Genomic DNA, 20,366 nt, shown 5'->3' with positions numbered 1-20,366 from the left:
AACGGCACCGCTGGTTCTCCCATGCACTTTGTACATGACGAGGCATTCTCGCCAATATATTCCTTCAGTGCTGATGATAGTGATGCAAATCCCACTCTCTGGGTTCTACTGAAGATTCTTCCCACTCAAGACCATACAAAAGACCTACCATGTCCCATGTGAGCACAATGAAATCTGTGAGGCAATCGACCTCAAGCTCAGTAGCTGATGAGGGGAAAGAAACTGAGGCAGAGACCTCCTTCGCACATCAGGGGACATCCCCTCCCACAAATAAGTCATTGTCTTCACCTGATGAAGCGATCATTCTCACAAGTAGGTGAGAGTAGCATGTTGATGGCTTATCCCCCCTACACAATTTTTCACAAAGATAAAATTACCCATAGGCCACACCCAAATTTTTTACCAAAGATAGTTCGGACTTCCATATCAACCAACCTATCCATCTACCTACCTTTTATACGAAATCGCATAACAATCTGCAGGAAGCAGCACTCCATACTCTGGACATCAGAAGGGCCATAGCCTTTTACCTGGAGAGAACAAAGACATTTAGAAAATCAAACAAACTTTTCCCCTCTCTAGCGGAGTGATCGAAAGGCAAAGCCATCTCCAATCAAAGGATATCCAAGTGGATTTCAACATGTATTCAATTATGTTATGAACAGAGATTTCCAAGTTCCATCAGGGACCAGAACTCATTCTACGAGAGCAATAGCCACATCTTTAGCCTTTCTGAGCGATGTCCCTGTAACGGACATATGCAAAACCACAACATGGGCATCGCCACATACTTTTATAAAACATTATGCTATTGACCAAGTATCTGCCAATGATGCCTCATTAGGCTTAACTGTTTTGTCATCTGTGCAAAATAATTATCACTGAAGACCCTCCTCTAATACAGGCTACTGCTCTGTAGTTATCTAAAGTGGAGCACCTATAGGAACGTCACTTGAAGAAGAAAAGGTTACTCACTTTGTGCAGTAACTGATGTTCTTCAAGATGTGCGTCCCTGTGGGTGCTCCGCTACCTCTCTACTTCGGAATAGTGGATTCTGGAGTAGAGAAGGAACTGAGAGGCTCAGGTCATGCGTGTGCTAGAAGATGCGCCAACAGCACCATGAATTGACAGCTGTGCACGCCTGGCCCAAGCGAATACTGCTGAGATGATCTCCGATCAAGGGCGCGGGACGTGACACCACCTAAAGTGGAACATCCACAGGGACACATCTCAAAGAATATCAGTTACTGCACAAGGTGAGTAACCTTTCCTTCTCTGTGCTAACCAGGGACTTCCAGTGTTGTGTTCCAGTCGACTAATAAACTCCTCTATTTTACAGCACTGGCAGTGTGTCACTGCAGATGCTGATGGAGGAAGTGCAATTGCTCCCTAAGAGCTCACAGTGTGAAGCAGGAGTGCTGAAGGCCCAGAGGTCCAGCCTAAAGAGGCAGTGAAGCCATGCGGCTTACCCTGGAGGAAGAGTAAGACCCCAAGTGGGTCTGGCGCACTGCAGGGGTCCTCCCAGAAACTGTTCTGAAGCTGGGGCCATAGCACCAGTCTTGTGGCTCTGTGACACCTCCCTATCTCCCATATATGTTACAAGGGTCTCAATGACATCAGAAGAATTTCTTCACTTAGCTGACCTTGTGATCAACAGCAGCCATTGTTTCAGGACTGCCTATCTCTTGGTCTTTTCAAATATGCCTTTTTGTCTCAGAAGTATAAATATAGTCGATACCTGGGTGTGATCAATTAAGTTTATAAAAAAAAAAAAAAGTCTTTTCCCTGAAGCTTTACATTTGTACCATATAAAATGAGCCCTTCATGTACTGCTTTTAACACTAATAAAAGGTAAGTTTGTGTATTGTGTCTTCTACCAGCAGAAGGGTATTGAAACCAGTCTTCTTTATTAGCTTTCTGCATCTTAAACTCAGTGTTTAAAGAGCTCCAGTAATTGGCCCCATTTGCAGGCTTGGAGATGGAGCCAAGTACATATAAGCCTTTCTCAGGCAGGAAACAGGAATTAATGCGCAGCATTTCTCATCCTGTGGTTTAAATTTTCGCTGTTAAGAAGAAAACACAATAAAAAACGACTTTGCTGCCTCTGAGAGAATTAAAATGCAGGTTTTCCAATGTTGTGTTGGGGAAATGGTACTATCAATATTTATATAAAGCATTTTTATGTGCTAGCAGAAAATGAGTAGCTGAAAAACAGTTCTTCAGAAGCCTGCTGAGTTTCAGTAGCTGTACTTGCAGGAGCACGTTACAAAAACCGGGGATGTGGGGGATGGAATGAAATCACATCTGTATTAGTCAAATTGTTCATTTTTTATTGTACTTTCTTGCCTTTAGGACGAATTTAATCCTCAGCTGTTTGAATTTGTAATGCTCTTATAAACAAAATACAAAACCACATTTTTCATTCCTTTAGAAACCCGATGTGCGGCTCTCCAGAGGCAGCATAGACCGAGAGGACGGGAGCCTCCAGGGCCCGGTAAGTACATGTGTGTGGTATCTTTTCATCTATCAACTCTTTCTGCAGTTTCTCAGTAGAACACACCGTACATTGCCCTGATTATGGAGATGAGTTAAAGTTTGCTAAATGTTTCCATTATTATTACGTGGGTCTGAAAGTTTCCAGAGACTCAGCTTCTGTGGAATGGCAGCAACAGCAAATTTGTTCACACAGTAGTTTGGGGTTCTTTTTCTTGGTGCTGCTGTTGAAACAGATGCCTGAATGTTTTAGCAAATACACTGTGGTTATTTTACAGTGTACATGTGATGTATATCCAGGGTTTTTACTTAAAAACTGGGATCGTTTTGCTTAGATTTCTGTCAACAGGAAGTGAGATTAAAATAACTTATGCAGATGTTTAAGTAACTGAAAAGTTTTCTCATAAGTAATGCAAGTCTTGGATAATGCAACAACAATCTCTCTGGGGGTAAATGAGCTACTAAAAACAAATGGGGGAGATCCAATATTCATTCATTTACTGCCAGACAATAGCTGCAGCTATGGTATAGTCTCATTCACTGGCTTAAGTCATGTCTGTTGTTTTTTTTTTAAAAATGGGTCTCAAATAGTTTCATTGCCTTTGGCATCTCTGTACCACAGTAACTGAAAGTACGGGATTGTGCTGTGTGGGTGTTAAGGATTTAATTGGCTGCTGGCTGTAACTTGTCTCTGGTGATCACCTTCATCAGTTTCTCTCAATTCATATTTTTTTATTCACCTTTCTCATTTGTTTGTATTCTTTCATCACTAGAACTTTATAGGGGAGAGGGACTTTGAGACAGATCCGCAAAGGGATTAAGGCAACTAACTGCCACTTCTGGGGCCTAAATCCAAAATTTAGATCCTCAAAATCTCTGCCCAGCTGCTGCCTAACTCTGTGGATGCCTAAATTTCTTCTGGTAAAATCCCCATGGTGTCTAAAGATCTGCCATTGGCCATGTGTTAAGCAGCCTCAGTCTAGGTACCAGGCCTACCTGGCGCATGCCTAGCCCCAGCTGGGGAGGTGGAAGGAGGTGGTGATGGTACCTTGTAACTTTTAGCTAGTGGTTAGAGCGCTAACCCATGATGTGTGGTCACCGAGGTTCAGGTCCCCGTCTTTCAGTAGATTTTTCTTCCCATGACTGCTTGATGCCAGGATGTCTGCTTGGGCCCTAAATGAGAAATGCACTCTATGTAGAACTCAAACTACTCAGCCCTGCATTTCCAGATGAGCTGAGGTGGCGGGTTTGTCCCCATTTTACATCTGGGGAGCTGAAGCACAAAATGGTTCAGACTAGAGTGTCCAATAATTTTTGGTGCTCAGCTTGAGACAGCTAGAGTTTGATTTTTTCAGAATACTTAGAACACAGCTCCAGTTGGCTTCACTTGCAGTTATGAATGTTCAGTATTGCAAATCTGAGGCAGAGACCCCGCATGGAAATTTTCAGACCACATGGTTAAAATTTGGCCAAGTTTTAAGCAGCTGAAAACAGGGTCTTATAATGGAAATTATTAGACAACTTTAACTATAGCTGTCATTGCCATCTCCGCCTGTCATTTTAAAACCATAAAATGCATTTCTACAAACGTTGCAACCTCTGGTTTTGTTACGTCGAGCTTTTAGTATAAGGCAGACCTGGCAAGACTTCCTTTTGGATAAATACAGCATTGCAGTCTCTAGTTCTGTTTATCCCATTAGCTTTTCTAATGGAAATATGATCCATTGGTTAGTGCACCAGCCTGGGATTCAGGAAATCCAGGTTCAGTTCCCTGCTCTGCCACAGACTTCCTGTGCAACCTTGGGCAAGCCCCTTAATGTCTCTGTACCTCAGTTCCCATCTCTAAAATGGGGATAATAGTTCCCTACCTCACTGAGATGATGTGAGTATAAATACTTTAAAGATTGTGAGGTGCTCAGTTACTACAGTAATGTGGGCAATGTGAGTACCTAAGATAGATTTACAAGCACAGATGTTCTCTAACACACACCCAAAAGTCAAGTTTGATTGCTGAGGTTACACTAGTAACAGCTAGTTTAGGCAAGTTAAATGAATTAATTAGCACTCTGTGCAGTGATTTATACTGGATTCATCCATAACCGAGGGTGAGTTCATGCAAGCACTCATGTCTTTGCATCAGTTTAGGTGAACCTTCAGTTCTCAGCATTAGTTCTTTTTAAAGTGTTAAAAATGCAGCTTCCTAAGATATGACGCAGTTGAGACTTTAAATCTCTTTCCAGTCTTTTTACCGTGTAGAAATGCAGCCTGTTTCAGAATGGTTTTTACTTAATAAATAAATGTCCTGTAGAGCTGTTTCATTGTTGTGCTTAACTGAGAACTGTAGCTATGTCAACATTTTTAATTTGCAAAAGAAACCTCGATCTGCAGATGCACTTTCATAAAACATATGAGTCTATTTAGATTATGTTGTTTTCCAAGAAGGCAACTGCAAGTCTCACATGAAGCATTTGTTCTGTTGTGACTAAACAGATTTTCCTCTTACTTGGCAGAAAGCTCTGTAAATATAATTAGCGAAGCAATTCATTTCAATCCAATATAAAGAATTTCCAAATTAACAAGTAGTGTCTTTCATTGACTCTGTTTTTACTGTGAAGCTCTAAAAGTCTGTTTAATCTGATTTAAACTATGGCAATAGAAAAGACCGGAGGCATGCAGTTTTCTAATTGTTCTGCTACAATTTTTTCTCTTAAAATAAGCCATGACTTATTTCAAAATTATTTCTGGATCGAGAACTAAATATGTTGTAAATGTGCCATCCTATTTGACTAATGCCAGTATCAGTCTTGTAAGGACAAACTATTTGTAATACAGATAAAGGTCACTGTAGTTGCGAGCAGCACAGCACAAGATGAATGAACTTTTTTATCCTAAGTAATGTGATCTGAAATTGTAGTTTGAAGTAATATGTGTCTCGTGATACCTTAAAGTGATTGGGAGCAGAGGAAATATTTTTGGAATGTCTGTGGCTGGAAATCTTAGAAAGAAATTTGATAACACTAATGGCTAAAATTACAACATCAGCTATTTCAGATGAGGATCCTGAGTTATAAACACTGTTACTGTAATAACTAGAATACTAAACTTAAATTTTCTTTACAGGCTGGTAACCAGCACATATATCAGCCCGTGGGTAAACCAGGTAAGTCATAAATTCACTATGTAATCAGCATGAACACTCAAGTTCATGATCCTGGATACATTTCTTCTAATCTCAGAAATTGCATTAGTTGCCACTGTAGTTAATAAAAAACTAAGCCAATACTTTCAAACTGGATACCTGAAGTTAGGCATCTAAATAAAATTTGGCATGATTTTCAGAGGTAGTAGGCACTCACAACACCCACTGATCGTTCTGGGAGGTGCTCAGGTTGATTTTTATTTAGATGCCTAAATAAAATTTCAAATTTCAAATTTGTGGCTGAGATTTTTGAGGGGCCTTATTAAAATGTTCATGTTGTTATCTTCATCATTTCAGGGCTTGAGAAGGTTGTGGGATGCTTTAGTCTCTGACTTTCTTTAGTTGAAATAAAGATAAGAAGCATAGTTTGGGCGGATGGATTTTTTCATAAACTGAAATAGAACAAGCTTATTCAATGTACTGAATATCTTCTAAAAAGGTTATAAAGCAATTCTATTACATCAGTCCTTTTATAAGGTGTGCAAAATATGTTGTTAACTAGATCATGCAGCTCCGCCAAAGAAGCCACCTCGTCCTGGAGCCCCCAGCCATTTGGGTAGCCTCGCCAGTCTCAACAGCCCCGTGGACAGCTACAATGAAGGGGTGAAGGTATGTTGCTCTGTGTCATATGAAGCATGTTTTAGCTAATCGTTCACTGTGCTTCAAAAAAGAACCATTAACTGTTACTAAAGTCGGAGCTGATGCTGAAAATGAAAACAAAACTGCAGCTTGTAATTGAATACCTTGTCATGAGATGTATTCACTGGCTGTTGACAAGTTTAATAACATGTTATATACATTGAGTCCAAAGGAGCACTTTGCTACCGTGGATTTGCATGTACCTCCAGTCAAACCTTGTTTAGAACAAGAATTCTTGAAAACACTCTCTCCCTCCCCTATGCATCCCCCTTCACCTGCCATCGTGTTTAGTTGGAGTTTCATTTGAACTTACTTCCACTGTGACGAGCAACTGATATATGGGGTACAAAAAAACATTCCCACTGGCCATTCTCCCAGCTTATCAGAGTGCTATTAAATGGTGGAAAGCAAATAGCCACAATTCCATTTATTTCAGCAATGTTATGATTATTTACATAGTGCCCAAGATGTCCTAGGTACTTCAGTGCATGCCTCTGCTCATCAGGATAAGTAGGACACTGAACCTTCTTTTCTTTTGGGTCCCTGTCCCCCTCTCTGCTGCGATGTTCCAGCATGCTGCAGTTTCACAGCTCCGCTGGAGCCCTGATAGGGTGCTATGGGGAAGGGCCTAGTAAATGGTTCATTTAAGTATATGATGTGGTTTTGCAAAGATTTTCTTGTTCACTGTTGTTCATCTATTAGAGCTGAAATAATGACACATGACACTGTACAGTACTGTTCCGTGTACTAACAAGCACGTGATCCCCCAAGAGGGATTTTCATGGTGGTTGTGACATTGCAGGATTCTGTCCTCTAGGGCATCTGGGTGGAGTGGATGCCACAGAGTGGCTTAAAGTGCAAGAAAGCCGCGTGTGCGGAGGGCCCCTTTCGCAGGGGCTGACATAAATGGGATTTGTTTTTAACACACGGGTCACCTTTAAACACGTCTGGTCACTGCCTTTGGAGATTTGTTTGCCTTGTCGGTTATCAGGAAGTTGAAACTCAAGTGACCCAACTTTGTGCCTCTTGAGGTGGAAGACGCTGGAGCTGTTCTCAGTGTGGCAGCAGTTTTTCACTGGCAGTAACGATGGTGCCTGTGAACTCTGTGCTGGTAATATTGTAACAGTGAAACAAATTTTCTGCAGTGCAGTGTTTTATTTCTGGCATCCTTTCCTTTCATCACTGGAGTAAAACATGGCACCATGAACACTTGATTTCTCCAGCTGGACAATTACTGACCGAGAGTCCTCAGGCTAGCAATGTTCTTTCTCAGCCAATGCCATCCTGAGTGGACACAGAGCTGATTTTATTTGTGCTCCTGAGAGGAAAAAGATGGAGAAAACATTGTATGTAGCACAGCTAAGTTTGCACTGTCCAACATAGGCTCCCACAAAGCCATATAAGTTATGTGCTGCCATAATACAAATAAATCTGTGGTTCCCAAACTTTTTAGGTCGCATGCCCTCCCCTTTTTACCTCCCCCCCTCCCCCCAGGAGCCATGGTCAAAGCTGGGGGCTGTGGCTGTGAGCGGGGCCGCAGCAGCCAAGCGGGGCCGGAGCATAGCTCGGGGCAGAGAGGTGCTCCATCCTTGCCCCCCGTTGGAGGCTGGCCTGGGCCTTGCTGCACCACCTTTCCCCCAGTTTGGGGACCTCTGAAATAAATGATATAAAGCAGGAACAATTGGAGTGAAGTTTTACAAACATGCCTCAAGGGAAAAGAGAAAATCTCAGTTCTTCTTTGAGTGCTTGCTCATGTCCATTCCACTATAGGAGAGTGCACGCCTCCCTGCTGGTTCCCAGAACTTTTTTCCCCTTAGCAGATCCCGTAGGGCCGGCTCTGGTGCCCCCTGGAGTCCCATGCACATGCTGCGGTATATGAGGCACCACCAGCCCTACGCCCCCTCAGTTCCTTCTTTCCGCCTGTGATGATTGCTGAATCTAGCCTTGCTCTCTGCAAGTACTATTCCCCATCTTTGAACTCTTTGTTATTCAAAGTACTTTAGTTAGTGTTAAGTAGTGTTAAGTGTAGTTAGATAAGAAGTCTCTGAGGGACTTAGAGTGGCCGGGTCATGCCCGGTCTCCTAGATTTAAGCCATGTGCCTCCTGCGGGAAGGCTCTCGCCCAGCGACCCCCACGATCAGTGCCTTAAGTGCTTGGGGGAAGATCACAGGAAAGACAAGGGTAAGATATGCAGGGCTTTTAAACCACGGACTCAGAAGGACCGAGAGATCTGGTTAAAAGCCCTATTCATGGAGGCAGCGCTCAGTGCAGAGGGCACCGCTGGCACCGAGATCGACTCGGCACCAAGCAGCAGCCCCAGTGCCAAAGAAGAAGAAACAGCGCACAGAGTGCAGACACTCCCCTGCGCTGTTGGTACGGGCAGGGTCAAGTGCGGAGATGCACCAGCCATGGCCTGTCGAGACTTTTCCAGTGCCTGTATCTCCAAGCAGGAAGCCTCCCCCAACTCCTGGGAGTGGGAGACTGCCCCTGCCAAAGCCGTTGACACCAGAGGCTTTCAGGTGGCAAGAGCCTTGTTGGCCTGCCTACGCCACCTCCACCACCCCCTCCGCCGAGGGAAAAGGGGCTGGTGTCCTGGGGCAAGCCTGCGTTGGGTCCCCCAAAGGGTGGTGGAAATCCCCGGTACGGGGAGGAAGATCTCCCACCAGACGGCCACCGGGGGTAGAGCGAGGACGCTCCCCCGGCAGTCGCTCCAGGTCGGCGTCGTGAAGCCGGCCTGCTTCGACTCTGGATGCGGAGTGTCCCTCTCAGTGCCAACGTCGGTCCCCGGCACCGGAGGCAGCGCAGGCCAAGAGGCGGCACCAGTCGAGATCCGCCAGGCAGCGCACAGACACCTACTGCTCCAGATCCCCGGCACCGAGGTGTTCACCCGCAACGAGATGGCGCAGAACCCGGTTGCCATACGAAGACCCTGCACCATGCAGTCCCCAACGCGGAACCTGGTCGCCGGAGTCAGGCTTGGCACCGCGGAGTTCGGAACGGCGCCGGTCTCGATCCCCACGGGGCAAGCGTCGCCACAAGTCCTCAGTTCGTTGTCACCGCTCGTGGCAGTGGAGGCATTCCTCATCATGCTCCACGTCAGAGGCATCAATAGGACAGTCCCTGGCATGGCGCGGCACCCGGGACCTGGCACGGCCACGGCACCGCCGGTCTAGTGGCTCAGGGTTCCATGGGGGGGACAGTTGTCGGGACAGCCAGCGCCCCCACAGGGCGTCACAGCAGGTGGCACAGTCAGCCCCAGTTTAGCCCCAGGGACAATGGCCGCAAAAATGGCCTTATTGGGCCCCATAGGGCATCCAGATGGGGCCGTGGCCCTAATCCACCCTGTCAGAGGGGGTGCAGTCCGTGCCTCCGGCACAGGAGCAGGCCCATAGACACCGCTCCTCGGATGAGAAGTTGGACCCCATGGAGGGACCCTCTACGGGTACATCCCTTCAGCAGGCAGGGGAGCACCCACAGGACGCTCCTCGGCAGTCCTCTTCCTCATCCCCGGATGACACAGTCTCCCGGGACCACATGGCACCACTGGAGGATTTCAGGGCGCACCAGGAGCTGCTTAAGAGGCTGACCTCTAACTTGGGGCTGGAGGTGAAGGAATTAGAGGAGGCGGATGATCCCTTCTTCAATGTGCTGGCGGCAACTGCCCCAGCGAGAGTGGCCCTACCAGTCCATGAAAGGGTCCTCAAAATTGTAAAGGCCCTGTGGCTAACCCCTTTCTCGGTCTCCCCTACGCGAAGTGCCCAAGGTTCTGCTTGCTCCGGGGTCATGAGACTGGGTCGATTTCCGACGCATTCCTCATGGACTGGACGGGGACCCTCACATACGTGTTCCCGCCCATTCCACTCCTGCCCAAGGTCCCACTGAAAATAAACAGGGACAGGGCGGACGTCATACTCATTGCTCTGGCCTGGCCGAGACAGCACTGGTTCAGCATGCTGCTGGACCTTTCAATTGCCCCGCCCATGGAGCTCTCGAGGTGGCACGATTTTCTCTCCCAGGACCATGGTCGCCTGTTGCACCTGGACCTGGACTCCATCCACCTGATGGCCTGGAGGCTCTGTGGCTGATGGAGAGAGAGAGAGCCTGCTCGGTGCAGGTCCAACAAGTCCTGCTGGGCAGCCAGAAACCTTCTACACAGGTCGTGTATCGAGCTAAGTGGAAATGGTTTACCTTTTGGGCGGAGTCCCGGGGCATTCCGTCCAGCCTCTCTCCTGTACAGGCGATCCTGGAGTACCTGCTCCAGCTAAAGCGCCGGGGTCTGGTGCTAGTCTCATTGAAGGTTCACTTGGCGGCCATTTCGGCCTTCCATCAGCCACTAGAGGGGAGATCCCTGTTCTCCCATCCCATGTTGGTCAGGTTCCTCAAGGTGGTGGAGAGGCTGTTCTATGGTTTTGAAGAAAATATGGAAGCCCAATTCTTCCCCAGCTGGTGAATACAAAACAAACCTCAAAGCAGTATATTTAGCAAAAAGGGACTCTTTCCATGAGAGTTTTTCTCTCTCTCTCTCTCTCTCTCTCTTTTTTGTTCTGAGATTATCTGAATGCTTCAGAATCAGCATAAATGAACAGAATTGGCCACTTAGAGTTAGATTGTTTATTATAAAATGGTGCCAGTGCTTTTCAAGTTGCCAAGCCTCAGAAAATTTAAAAAGCAGTAACAGATGTGTTGCTAAACTCAGCTTTTCTGTCTAAAATTCCTTTATAAACACTGACACTTGGTGAATGTTAAAAATATTTGCAGAAAAAATATGCTTTTGACACCAGAGCCAGACAAATAGTCCAGTGCAAAGATGATTGGGGACCTTCGGTTTACTAAAAGATGCACAGACTCTCAGTTGCTAGAGCTAGTGGCTTACCTTCAGAGGAAAAATGGTTTTGTGTTCATTTTCCCCGCATTGAGAGTCTATTTTTCTTTAAACTGGTTTGTCTTACCTTCTTTTGGGAAGCCACAGTACCTTGTATTTGAACCCAATATGGCTTTGTCAAAGTCTTCCAGGTTAAAAAGAAAACTTTCCTGGGATCATTAGTGCATAAAAATATGTTAAAGAAACGTGTCTCTTGCAAACTGTGCTGGTTGAACTTATAAATTCCTAACTCCCTTTCCATAATGCCAGAGTACAAGTAAAAATGACAAGACTTGAGGTTCGTAATCCCTGGAGCCTGTGGGGAGATATGCATCAAAAATATACAGTATACAGTTATTTGTTCAAGGGAAGTCAGCCAACCATGTGAAGATAACCCTGGCTGTTTAGTTTGCGGTGGAGCAGTGTTGGTGTTGGCTACATTAGAGAAAAAACATTTATGTATCAAGAAATACAGATACCCTTATTCTGTGATTTCAAGGCCCAGCCAAAAGAATCAAATGGGTTGTCTGTAATCAATCCAAAATGGTGCCTCAGTATTTTGTAACCACAGTCTTAACCAAGAATCTTCATGAACAAGGGCAGTACAGTTAGATGACTAAATATTTCCTACTATGAGCACTTCAAAAACAAATCTTCAAGCAAGAAATATGCTGCCTCTGCCTGATCAACTGAGCAATGGATTATTGGTTATATTAAAAAATACCAGCATTTCACCTGGTACTCTGTTTCCCACTATGAAAAAGATTCCTTACTCTATTTACCACTTTGCTATTTGCCAGATTGGTTTGTTCCTGTTAAGCTTTGCATGTCCTTTTCCCTGTTTATTTTGTAAAATGTAAGCATGGGCGCATGGCAAACAGCTTTACTTTCTGTGTTGGGGTGCTAAGCAGACTGCACAGACATTATGCTTCTGTAACAAATGGACCAATAACTAACATGAGTCAGCCAAAATTGTTATGAATGCATTTTTGTTGCAGGCTTTTTTTAACTGGTCTCTTGTTGCTGCACATGTTTTGTTTGGGGTTTTCCTGCTGCATTTTATTAATACTGTTTTTCTTTTTTTCCCTTCCTTGGGTAAATTTCTTTAACCTTCCCACACCTTCTGCTCAACAATAGCCATGGAGGGTAAGCACAGAATGTATGTGTGTGTGCGCGTGTGCTATTCACAAATGGCTTTGCATGTGACTTGGCAATAGAGGTGACTGAGTGTTTAATTTCTACTACAGTGTCACTGAAATTTATCAGAATTGACACAACCTTGCACCATCAGCTTTATCCTTGTATTTTCTATCAACACCTACTTAGTGAAATCCAGCAAACTCTAGAGCATTACTCTATGCTAAATCCTGGATTCCTTACTCAGGCAAAGCACCTAGGCATTTCTGTGGCCTCATCACTATGGTATGAGTGCTTCCCAGGTATTGAAAAATACAGATTTGTCTTTTTTTTTTTTTTTTTTTTTCCTTTCTACCATGTAGACTTAGCTTGTCTAGCTTTTTGTTTGCTTTTTTACGTTCATGTGTGAGCAGGCATGAGAACTTACTGAGGGAAAGGTAAGCCAAGGAAATGAGTTTTGCATTCTACTCTGGAAGTGGTGAGACCAGGGTCGTTTTTCTCTTGAGAGTAAGGTCCATAGTATGAGCCCAGCTCCTATGAACAGTTCCTCTTCTGCACTCATGAACCTCATGCTTCCCATGGAATCAAGCTGCCTTGGTTACAGAGGGAGTGGCTATCTAGGTAGCTGGGGTCAGTTTCATGGAGGGCTTTGAATAGCAGGATAGAAACCTTGAATTGGACTGTTCAATGAGGAGGTTGTGTAGCACAGACCTCTGGAGTGATGTGTCTGCCATGATCTGCATTGATACTTGATGGAGTCCTCTGTTTTGTACCAGTTAGAGCTTTTTCAGGGTCTTCGGCTTCATTCCTAAATATAATGGGCTGTCAGTCAAACCTGGAAGTCTCAAATGCTTGGATCACTGTGACCAGGTCTCTGTTTAACAGAGCAGAAATACTACTTAGTTGCAGACGCAAGTGGACATTTTTTGCGACGAAATGGCTATGGTCATCCAGTAGCATTGAGGTGTCTAAAAGAACCTCCAGGTTGTGGACTAGCTTTACAATCTAAGGGCAGATGCTGTTGAGAGTGGGGGATTTTACAGAGGAGCCACGTGTTTTAAAGTTTGTTCCTCTCCCTAGCAGTGTCACCTCAGTCTTGCTTGGATTCAGCTTTAGCTAGCTGGGTGTCTATGGGAGTTTTGCTTGAGTTAAGAATGACAGGATATAGCCTGGTATTTTTCTGATCTACCAGAGAGAAAATATTTTAAAGTGTTACAGTCTTCTTAGCTGCATTGGCAGTGCTTGAATCCTGAGCATGTAAAATAAATAAATGTTCATTAATTTTTCACGTGGATTCCACTAACAAAGTGTTTGGTAATATACACTGCAGTACTCTTCCTCTTTGCTGCTGAGTATGTTGCTATTTACTTACCCTTGACATAGCTGTGAGGGCTCAGAACGTCCTGATACTCCATTGTCTTGAGCTTTGTGTTGTTATTTGCACCCAGCAGAGTAAGTACAAAGTGGGTGAAAAGCAAAGAATTATGGTTTGGCAGTGTGCCCCATCTATTTGCACAGGTGTAAATGACTTCACAAGGTGCAAGGCAGTGAAGAGTCAAGTTCTTTATCTCTCAGGAAAAACTGTATTTCTGTCCATGCAGGTAAATGTGTGAATTGCTCATTCCTATATCTAAGTAAATATCATCTAAGTGTTTGCTGAGAAATTGAGGGATCTAAAAACCAACTGATCAGGCTGAACAGTTTGCTTGCTAAAACTTGCACCATGAAATTCATACCTTGAAGGTGAATTCTTGCAAAATTTCAGAGGGAACATTCCCTGCAATTCAGAAACTCTAAGGAATTTTAAACATGCTGTAAATATTGTTCTATACTTCACATCCCCAGATTATCTCAATGCTGCTTTTTCTATTCAGGGAGTCATAAGGAAGCTCTTCAAACATGGTGTAAATTCCTTCAACTTCATTTCACTAACCAAACTCAAGTAAAAAAAAAAAAAAACTAAATTTAAATTCCTTCAGATTCGATAGCAACACTTAGTCAAAAAGAACACTGGGTGCATTTTCAGGGGGCATGGAGGTAGGAATCATTCTTTAATTAGCAAACATTAAATTACTCGAGGTCCCTTCCAGTCCTACATTTCTGTGATTCTGCTTCCTGGAGTTCTGTTGACTTTATGAAGTTAACCTAGCACCATCTCCTGGGGGAAGAGAGGAAAAACAACATCTTTTTCTGCTCTTAGCTTCAGCCACAGGAAATCAGCCCTCCCCCCACTGCCAACTTGGATCGTTCCAATGACAAAGTGTATGAGAATGTAACTGGACTGGTGAAAGCTGTAATAGAAATGTCCAGTAAAATCCAGCCAGCCCCTCCAGAGGAGTATGTGCCCATGGTGAAGGTAAGAAGATGCCTTTTTTTTTTTTTTTTTCAATCACTGTTTTATTTCTGTTCTGACTGGCACCATAGTTGTCAATGCATAAAATAGAACTGCATAACACTGGAAAGTTTGTGAGTAGAAACACACCTGTCTGTGTCTGCGCATGCATAATTTTAATTGTCAAGCCAGGAGTTCTTTGAAGGATATTAAAAAAGGATTTCAATTAGCAGTCTGCCCTAGGCTGTCTATGATCATGAAGAATTGAATGTGGTCTGCAGGTATTTACTTTTTACAAAGAAAAAGTGTATTTTTTAACATTTTGACATAAACTTCACCCACAGTCAGTGTGCTGTGTATATATGTGTGCTCTCTGGTTAAGCTATGTGATCACTTTCCATTTTATAAAAGCAAAAAATTCAGGGTGGGCTTTTCAAAACCGCTCAGCAGCGTTGGTCTAACTCTGGCAAGGTTGGTTGTCAAAGCAGTTAGGCCAATACTGAGAGCTTTTGAAATTCTCACCCTAAATACTTTGACATCCACAATAATTTTTAAAGGTGAAATAGGTGTTTGGTTAAGATATGTAATTGTTTCCATAGGCATAAACGACATACCTAAAATGAAATAAATAAAATAGTGCTGAAAGGGAGTAACTAAATCAGAAAGTATCCGTGCACTGCTGTGCTGTGCTCCCTTCTGTTTTAATATTGCTTTGATATTTTTTTAATGTTTATTAGGAAGTTGGTTTGGCACTAAGAACCTTACTAGCAACAGTAGATGAGACCATTCCAGTGCTCCCTGCAAGCACTCACAGAGAGGTACGTAAGCATTTGCTCATATCAGATTAGGTACATTAAGTGTCAAGTCATCCTCACCTAGGATAATTATTGGGACATGTATTGTATCATGAGCTTTTATAAAATTAAAATACCAGATCCTTTTAATTTATTCACATATAGACACATTTCTTCTTCTTTGAATAGTGTGCCAATGGGTGCTCCACTTTAAGTGCACATGTGCTCGAGCCCTTGACTGGAGATTTTTCTGCTAGCAGTGTCCATGTGGCCTGCACTTGTGCCCTATGCCTCCTTGTGCAGGACGTAGAGGCTATATAGGGATGTGTGGGCAAACTGCCCTCAGTTCTCTCTCTACTGCCTTGGCCTAAGACTGAGCTCTAGCATGTCCACTGTGAGCGTGCCTCAGCTATTTCATATTCTTCTAATAGTTGTTTATGTTTTGTTAGTATAGTTAGTTGTTAGTAGTAGTTACAGTTACTTAGTAAGTGTTAGTAGTGAGAGGATAGTTCATTTGTTTTTTCTTCTCTCATTTTCCTTGGAGAGCCTTGTCTTCCTGGCAGGGCATGGGTTGCCAGACTTCAAACGCTCCCTATCCTTCCAAGGCTATATCTGAAGGAGCCTGCTCCAAAAAAGCCCAGGTCCCCTGCAAGACCTACGCTCTCCAAAGTCTCAACCTCTCGGCTCAATACCATTGACTTGAAGAACTCCAGTACTGGCAGAGCTGGAGAGACATGGCTCCAGCAGGGCTTCTCTACCCTCTGTCAGGGACAAGGAGGGCAAGCATAAGCACACCGATATTGTACTATCAGACTTGGTCTCGCTGTTGTACCACAATTTTGATAATGGGATCTCAGGACATGTTCAAAATTACTTACCTTCTAGTAACCGGAGGTTCTTTGAGCTGTGTGGTCCTTCTCTCTATTTCATTACATTCATGTCCCATGTTCAGGACATCTCAAAGAACCACAGTTACTGCTCAAGGTGAGCAACTTCTTCTTTGACTCCGGGTCCCTGTGTGTATGCATGCGCTCCATGCTTCCAGTCTCAGAGAATTCTTGAAAGCAGTGTCCATTGCTCCGTGCATGTGCCCCAACTCTCCTCACTCTTCCACTCAAGTGGATGAAGGACGGAGCAAACTGATTGCCTCTCCAGTTCCTTTTTACTGCCTCATGGCTTGGGTTGGAATCACCAGTGTCCAGTGCTTTGTCTTCATTTATTCTTCAATCTGTAAATACGTATTTTGTAAATACATATTTTGTAATTTTATCTGGTAGTTTTAGCTAAATTTGATAGCTGGATAAATAGTTAAATTCCCCTTCTTCACCCACACCCGTACCCCATTATGGGTACTGGAATATACCCAGGACTCCAAGCTTCAAAATGCTTGCTTCTTGTTCCTTCTCAATCAGCAATAACTATCAGCACTACCTTGGGAAAGCTCATGTCGTGGCAAGGTGCAGTATCTCATGGGGTGAGGGCTCCTTTTACAAGAGCACAAGTGACATCCGTGGCGTCGCTTCAAGAAGTAATTCTGCTTGACATTTGTAAAGCAGCTATGTGGAGTTCCATCCAAACATTTGCCTGATATTATGCTTTGTATTGCACTCCTTTGCTGATGCATGCTTTGGGTCCTTCGAATAGCTCTGCCGCCTGCATCCTCACACCCTCTTCCTACGTGCGTACTGCTTGTCAGTCATCCACAGTAGAATACACATAAGGACCAGCACTTGAAGAAAAGAAAATTACTTACCTTCTAGTAACCGGAGGTTCTTTGAGCTGTGTGGTCCTTCTCTCTATTTCATTACCCACCCTCCTTTCTCTCTGCTTTGGATCGTTCTTGGATTCACAGTAGAGAAGGAAATGGAGAGGCAGTCGGTCTCCTTTGCCCTTTATCTCCTCGGTTGGAGGAACAAAGAGAGCTGGGGCACGTGCACCAACCAACAGATACTGTTTTCAAGAATTCTCCAACTCTGGGTGCATGGACCACATGCGTACCCACAGTGGAATACAGATAAGGACCACACATCTCTAAGAACTGCCACTTACTATAAGGTAAGTAACTTTTGCTTTCATTTACTGAGCACTGTTAGCTCTTTGGGGTTTCTTTCCCCTACAGGCAGATATCTTAATTATTAAATTATCCTGCCAGCCACTGGGAACTATTGAATTTTACTGAAATTAATAGCACACATCACACCCAGGCACCTAAGGAGTAAGAGGAAAAAGTGTTGCATTGGATATATGGGTTTTAGGATTCCAATTCAGGGACACCATGTAGGAAATAATTCCTGGGTTCAAGTTTAATCTCACTCATTAAATTATGATTTGCGCACAAAACTCCTCAAACAGATATTTTAACATGGCATGGTGCAGTTGGATGCCTTCGTTCAGGAAATATCCAGCAGTAACTTAGTCCTGCTGTAGCTTACACCTTCTTATTTATTGTTGCTTAGATAATTAGTGTAAAGATAGCTTTAAGAAAAAAGACTAGAAGAGGATGATTTAGCAACCTGGAAACATGAATCAGAATCTGATCTCCAGAACAGAGGTTCAAATCCAGCCCTGGTGAATAGTGTCTCATAGTTTTAACATTGGATGACTGTTCAGTGGCCTGGGAGAATGGTCTCTGTCTCGTTTGTAGTGGACAAAACATGTTAGACCAGTTGGCACAGCTTAGTAATGTGGGGAAGTTGCTGAATCTGCACAACTACTGCTATGGGTGGAGTTTGAGGGGGGCATGCCCCCCCAAACATGAGATGATTTTTTTTAGGACTTATCTTTTGGGAGGGCCTGCAGCTGACTCAGGTGGGCCTGGCAGAAAAACAAGCACTTCCGGCTTCTGGTCACATGACCAGAAGCCGGAAGTTCAGGAAAATGACCAGTGGAGCAGAATAAGCTGCTGCCAACGCTCTGCTTAAGCTACCTTGGGTACCGGAGCATCGGGCAGCTTATTCTCAGCTGGTCGCTTCCCAAACTTCCTACTTCTGGTCAAGTGGCCGGAAGCAGGAAGTTCAGGAAAGCGACCAGCCAAGAAATCAAGTTGCCCGATGCTCCAGTTGCCAATGTAGCTTAAGCGGAGCGTTGGCAGCAGAATAAGCTGACTAGTTAGACAGATATATATATACAACCTTCCTCCCCAATTAAGCAGTCAAACTCCGCCTCTGACTATTACCCTGCCACATCCAGAGATGGAGGCCACCATGTGTGAACTAAAGCAGGGTGACTGTTCTGGGTTTCACCAGCGAAGGTGGAGCTCTCCCTTGGGGAGTACGCTGCACTGTTGTGACTCCATTATGAGTGTGATACCCCACATTATTTGCCGCCTATGAAGTGCTGTCTGCAGGACTTGACTTTTTCTTATGTCTTTCCAGATTGAGATGGCACAGAAGCTGTTGAACTCTGACTTGGCTGAACTGATTAACAAGATGAAACTGGCACAGCAATACGTCATGACTAGCCTGCAGCAGGAATACAAAAAGCAAATGCTCACAGCTGCTCATGCTCTGGCTGTGGATGCCAAAAACCTGCTGGATGTTATTGACCAAGCCAGATTGAAAATGATTGGTCAGTCCAGACCTCATTAAACACTGAGGAAGGGTTTCTTCTCATTCTTGTTAAGAATATTGCTCACGTAAGGATGTTATCTAGCCTTCCACCAGCAGTGAGGATTAACACTGCAGAGTCCTGGATTTCCAGTGACTCCTGCTTCATCAGACCTGATTGACATCTGTTGGTTTTCTCTCTCTCTCATTATAAAAGTTTAACCAAGTTTTCACCATAAAGCCAAGATGGTCTGGGATTCAAAATGTGGCATCATAGCAGCATGAAGTTTGTACAGAAACCCTTGGGAATCATGACTGCGGAAAGCAATTACATTTTACACCATCACATAGGATGTGCATTGCCTAAAATTGCAAAGGGGTTAAAAATCGCAGAGCCAGGACTGTCCGAGCTGCAGATTGGAGAAAGATATTGTGAAGTGAAGAATTCTGGGAAACCTCAGGGCTGAGAATTCTTGCCCACAGTATGCGAGCTATCCAGACTGGAATTTTTTATTAGAACACTTACGTCGCAATATGCTAATCACAATTTACAGAGAAAGAAAATAAAAAAAGCTATATTTTCAAGACTTCAGTCATTTCAAAAGAAACTAAAGTCCTCGTCATCTTTCTGCCTTTTACTTTTATGTGGATGTGTGAAGCATTTGTTTGGAAACTAGCTGCAGAACACAACTGAAAACTCTTGTGTGTCTTTTCACCAGAATAACTTGCCAGTTTTTTGTAGCAATGTTATTTTCCTTGGAAGCAAAAAGCTGCTTTGTACCAGAGCAACTCAGAGCCGCATTTAGAAGAGAAGTTCTGTAACCATGTGTTCCCCATTTTTATATAATTTATACAGAAAGATTAAAGCCATGTTGAATATTTTAAACCCACTCTAGTTAACTAACCCATCTTTGTGTCTATCTTGCCTGGGAGAAGTTACAGCAGAGCAGTGTGAATGTTTTCTTTGATTTTTCCAGTTTTACCATCTGTTCTGTTAAATAAAAACCACCATGCTCCCTTTTGTTTGATGGGGGATATAAATTATTCTCAGGAAGAATATAATGAACTGTACAGTTACTTTGACCTATTAAAAAGGTGTTACCAGTGAAGTCACGGCTGTAACATTTCTTCCTATGCCGCAGAGCACAAACATTTTGGGGGAGGTCTCACCTTGCTTTTCCCGTGAATTCTAAATTTCAGCAGTTTATGTCGACTTAAAAAAAGGGGGGGGGAGGGGAGACACTGTCAGGGAAGGAATGCTAAAAAATTACCTTATGGTGAATCCTTCCATGTTAAGGTACACACATCTCTGCAGAGCATTTCTCCACCTAATGTTCAGGGAGTAAAACCTACACCTTCCTACAGT

At 43.9% G+C, this 20,366-nt stretch overlaps 1 protein-coding gene across 5 annotated transcripts in view; it reads left to right on the top strand.

The window, feature by feature from the left end:
• The window catches only part of PTK2 (protein tyrosine kinase 2), a 340,248-nt gene extending 320,141 nt beyond the window's left edge, over positions 1 to 20,107 (top strand). For all 5 annotated transcript variants that reach the window (XM_067558327.1, XM_067558324.1, XM_067558323.1 and 2 more), the window contains 6 exons: positions 2,432 to 2,494; positions 5,614 to 5,653; positions 6,195 to 6,301; positions 14,530 to 14,685; positions 15,399 to 15,479; positions 18,830 to 20,107. In XM_067558327.1, the coding sequence (XP_067414428.1) occupies positions 2,432 to 2,494; positions 5,614 to 5,653; positions 6,195 to 6,301; positions 14,530 to 14,685; positions 15,399 to 15,479; positions 18,830 to 19,042 (660 nt within the window). In that variant the 3' untranslated portion in view covers positions 19,043 to 20,107. The remainder of the gene's footprint in view (positions 1 to 2,431; positions 2,495 to 5,613; positions 5,654 to 6,194; positions 6,302 to 14,529; positions 14,686 to 15,398; positions 15,480 to 18,829) is intronic.
• The last annotated feature ends 259 nt before the right edge of the window (positions 20,108 to 20,366 follow it).

The sequence above is a fragment of the Emydura macquarii genome, unplaced genomic scaffold (assembly GCF_026122565.2).
Source record: "Emydura macquarii macquarii isolate MOO-44397 ecotype Brisbane River unplaced genomic scaffold, CSIRO-AGI_Emac_v2 contig_1947, whole genome shotgun sequence".
NCBI lineage: Eukaryota > Metazoa > Chordata > Testudines > Chelidae > Emydura > Emydura macquarii.
The sequence above is the reverse complement of the archived record's forward strand: the minus strand, read 5'-3'. Positions and strand labels throughout refer to the sequence as shown.